This window comes from Poecilia formosa, unplaced genomic scaffold, assembly GCF_000485575.1.
Source record: "Poecilia formosa unplaced genomic scaffold, Poecilia_formosa-5.1.2 Scaffold1, whole genome shotgun sequence".
NCBI classification, from domain to species: Eukaryota; Metazoa; Chordata; class Actinopteri; order Cyprinodontiformes; family Poeciliidae; genus Poecilia; species Poecilia formosa.
Window position 1 is genome coordinate 105,475 of NW_006799940.1, and position 3,643 is coordinate 109,117.

At 41.2% G+C, this 3,643-nt stretch overlaps 1 protein-coding gene across 1 annotated transcript in view; it reads right to left on the reverse strand.

Annotated features, from left to right (window-relative positions):
• Positions 1-3,426: 3,426 nt before the first annotated feature.
• LOC103151922 (exostosin-1-like) overlaps positions 3,427-3,643 on the reverse strand; it is a 32,148-nt gene continuing 31,931 nt past the window's right edge. Inside the window, exon 5 of the mRNA XM_007572239.2 lies at positions 3,427-3,634. Coding sequence (XP_007572301.2) covers positions 3,427-3,634 — 208 coding nt within the window. The remainder of the gene's footprint in view (positions 3,635-3,643) is intronic.

Genomic DNA, 3,643 nt, shown 5'->3' on the forward strand with positions numbered 1-3,643 from the left:
CAATGCCACAGCTGAATAAATCTTTTCACATGTTAAGAAAAACCTCTCAGCAACATGAATCGATGCCACTGGCTGAAAAACTAAAACACAGCGCTGAACAAATGATCCGACTATAAAAACCTCTTAAGAGATCAATTTACTGCAAGCAATAAAATATGTTCATTATTGCACATACAATCTTTTTCCTGCACACCTCTTCTTTATATCAAGGTTGTTTTCCACATAAACGCGTATTTACACAATACATTTACTGCTATATTAGGCTGATTCCATCTTCACTTTATTCTTTATTTCAGCCAAAACAAAAGTTTGATGTTTGGTTCTCCAAGCGTTTTTTCGCCCACTGATAAGGTGGTGTAATGAAAAAAATAATAATAATAATAATAATTAATTTTGCACCAGGAAGTTGTTTGCTTAAAAGCAAATTCTATAAGAAGTGATGCGTTTCCTGTGTGAAGAAAAATAAATCAAATTCATATTATTTTTGTACTTTGATTTCTGTTTCTACTGCTTCTAAAAACAACCCAAGCATTTAAAATAAACCAGCTGATTTTGGCAATAAATGTAAGCTTTTTGGTGTCTGAAAAACAAGGTGTTTCAAAAACCTCTCTCGACTGTTAAGTCACAAATCAGCAGGCACTGCCCATTACCTAGCAACCCCAGCAGAGTTCCGCCCGTTACCTAGCAACCTCAGCAGACTTCTGCCCGTTACCTAGCAACCCCAGCAGAGTTCCGCCCGTTACCTAGCAACCCCAGCAGAGTTCTGCCTGTTACCTAGCAACATCAGCAGAGTTCCGCCCGTTACATAGCAACATCAGCAGAGTTCGGCCCGTTATCTAGCAACCCCAGCAGAGTTCCACCTGTTACCTAGCAACATCAGCAGAGTTCCGCCCGTTACATAGCAACCCAAACTGAGCTCCAGCATGTTTGGTCAGCTGGTTTTACCACTGCATTCAGTGTACAATGGCTGCTGGAAAAGACAAGTGCTTTGCTGTTTCTTTTACCATCCAGAAACAACTCGCTGCTTTCTTGTTGGTTGTGCAGGAGGCTCTACTTCTGCTTTTCAAAGATATACGATTGCATAATTGTGCCTCTGGCCTTCAATGGAGTTGCTAGGTAACGGGTTGGGTTTCACTGGGGCTACTGGGCAAAACCCAGATTTGTGGCTTTATATTCTGGAGGTTTTTGAAACGACTCGTTTTCCAGATACTAAAAAACATTAGCTTATTGCCAAAAACCAGCTGTGTAGTTTTTTTTTAAGGGCTTGGACGTGTTATCAGGGTAAAATCTAAGTTAATTAGCAATTAATCTGACATGTTGTGCTCTCAAAATCAATTTAGGATTTTTAAAAACAAAATTTTCTATTGCAAGTTGAGAATGCTGGAAAAACCAGGTTACTGAGTTCACAAAAAGAAGACAGATCAAATTTCTGCTTCAAAACATCCTTTATTCTGCCACTGACTCAGCAAACTGATGTCTTTTCAACTCAGTTTAAACTTTTACCAAAATCTAATTTATTTGAACAATAATAATGTAATTATAATTATCAACAAGTACAAGAGAGCTAGCAACTTTATAAACGGGCTCTAATGAAACTCAAAATTTAAGTAAAAACAGACCAGCATGATGTTTAACATCTCTATCAGAAAAGGTTTGTGTAGAAATCATGTTTTGTTAACCCTAGGAGAATTTAAATCCACAAATTAAAACTTTGCTTTTTAATCAGTCGCAGAAATCGACTGGCTCTGTTTACGTACATAACAGCCATTGTGAAGACGTAACCTTCAGCTGATTCAACATGGACCCTTTGTGTCGGGTGTAAATGAAGCTGTAACAAATGCAGCTCTTCCAAAGATGAAACATTCATCATTCCATAATGAATGACTCACGCATGCAGCGCCGGCCCTTATCCCCTCCTCACACAAGAACAAGATTCGGCAGCTCCATTTGCAGCAATCATTATTTTGTCCATTAACGGCTGTATTAGGTACCGGAGGCATTTCTAAATCAGCTACATATAGATTTACACACGCAAGCGTGCGCGCATCCATTAAGACCCCGCATACAAACTAAGTAGGAAACACAAACCCTGACTGTGCGTCGCTGAAAATGAATATATGCAAAAACAAATGAGCTGGGCCGGCTTTTAAAACAGCACATTATTGTCCTGATGACAGAAACGGGATACGACGGACGGGACGTCAACAGGTAGAAGAGACAGCAGCTGAAGACTCAAGGACATCCTGAGTCTTTTACGCTTTGAAAACGCAACTGCGTTTAAACTGAAATGCAAAAAAAAAAGAAGTATGCATGCCTCAAATGGTTCCCCTTTGAATACAGACATGTTTTCCTTTTCAGCTCATCCTTCCAAAACATTACTTTGAGCAGAGATTCTTGATACTTTGAGCATTGTTACAAAAACTCCTGCAAGGCACTCGTTTCTCCTTTCGTCTGCCTTATCGCCGCTTCTGTCTCTCTCATGACATAAAAGAAGCTCTTTGACTTTCAGGCTGCTTCTAGAAAGCCTGTTAGGTATCTGAGCGAGACAGCCGAGTCAAACGGAGAGACAGGGGGAGAGAGATCCAAATAAACGAACTTCAATGCCATCATAAGGAACGGGGAAGGAAGGCAGACGTGTTGAGCCTGCGGGATGGAGCGAGGCTAAAATAAGATGGAGACGGGGGTGTGAAATGGTGAGAGAAAGAAACTCAGCCAGAGCTGTCTCACTTAGGAATCCTCACCTTTTAACCTCTTCACTTTCACCTTCTTTTCAATATATTTTTTTTTGTTGCTTATTGTACAGTCTGAGCATTTCAAAAGGTTTAGTTATAGACAAAAAAAATCTGGTTGAATAGAACATAAAGGCCAGTCATTTTCTTTGAAAACATGACTATGAATGCTGTATGCTCTAAATAGAGTGACATGAAATGATTCATGCATTTTTGCAAAAGTCCTTTCACGCCTGTTATGTTTAAAGTAGTTTTTATTCAGTTTAAAGAGGACATCTTGCTCAGTAAATACAATAAGGAGGACAAAAAAACTACTGATTTCTGTTTCTCTAAAAACAGCTGCTTGCTCTGACTATTAAAATAATATCAGGTTGGCAAGAAGATGTAGCTACAAATCAGGAGGAAGCTCCTTTAAAGGGACGTATTATGCAAAATTTAAATTTTGCACATTTTTGTACTTCCACTTGAATCTCTGCTGTTTCTAAAAACAACCCAGAAGTGTTTTGGTGTCTGGAAAATGAGCCATTTCAAAAATTTTCTGATCGTTAAGTCATAAATCTGCAGCCACTGTCCATTACCTAGCAACCTCAGCAGAGTTCCGCTCGTTACCTAGCAACCCCAGCAGAGTTCCGCAGGGAACAAAAAACAGAATCGCTCAGTCCAAAAAAACAAAACAAAACAAAAAAAGAAAGCACGGTCAGGGCGGGACGTGCCGTGGACAGTCCGACAGACGTCTCCGGCGCAGGAAGCGGAGTCCCGGAGGCGGGTCCGGCGGGCGTCTCCGGCGCCTCAACAGGCGGACCATCGAAGGCTCTGGAGGGCCAGCAGGAAGGCCAGCTGGAGGCTCGGACGGAGCACTGGGAGGCGGATGCTCGGACGGGCCGGCTGGAGGCTCAAACGGAGCACTGGGAGGC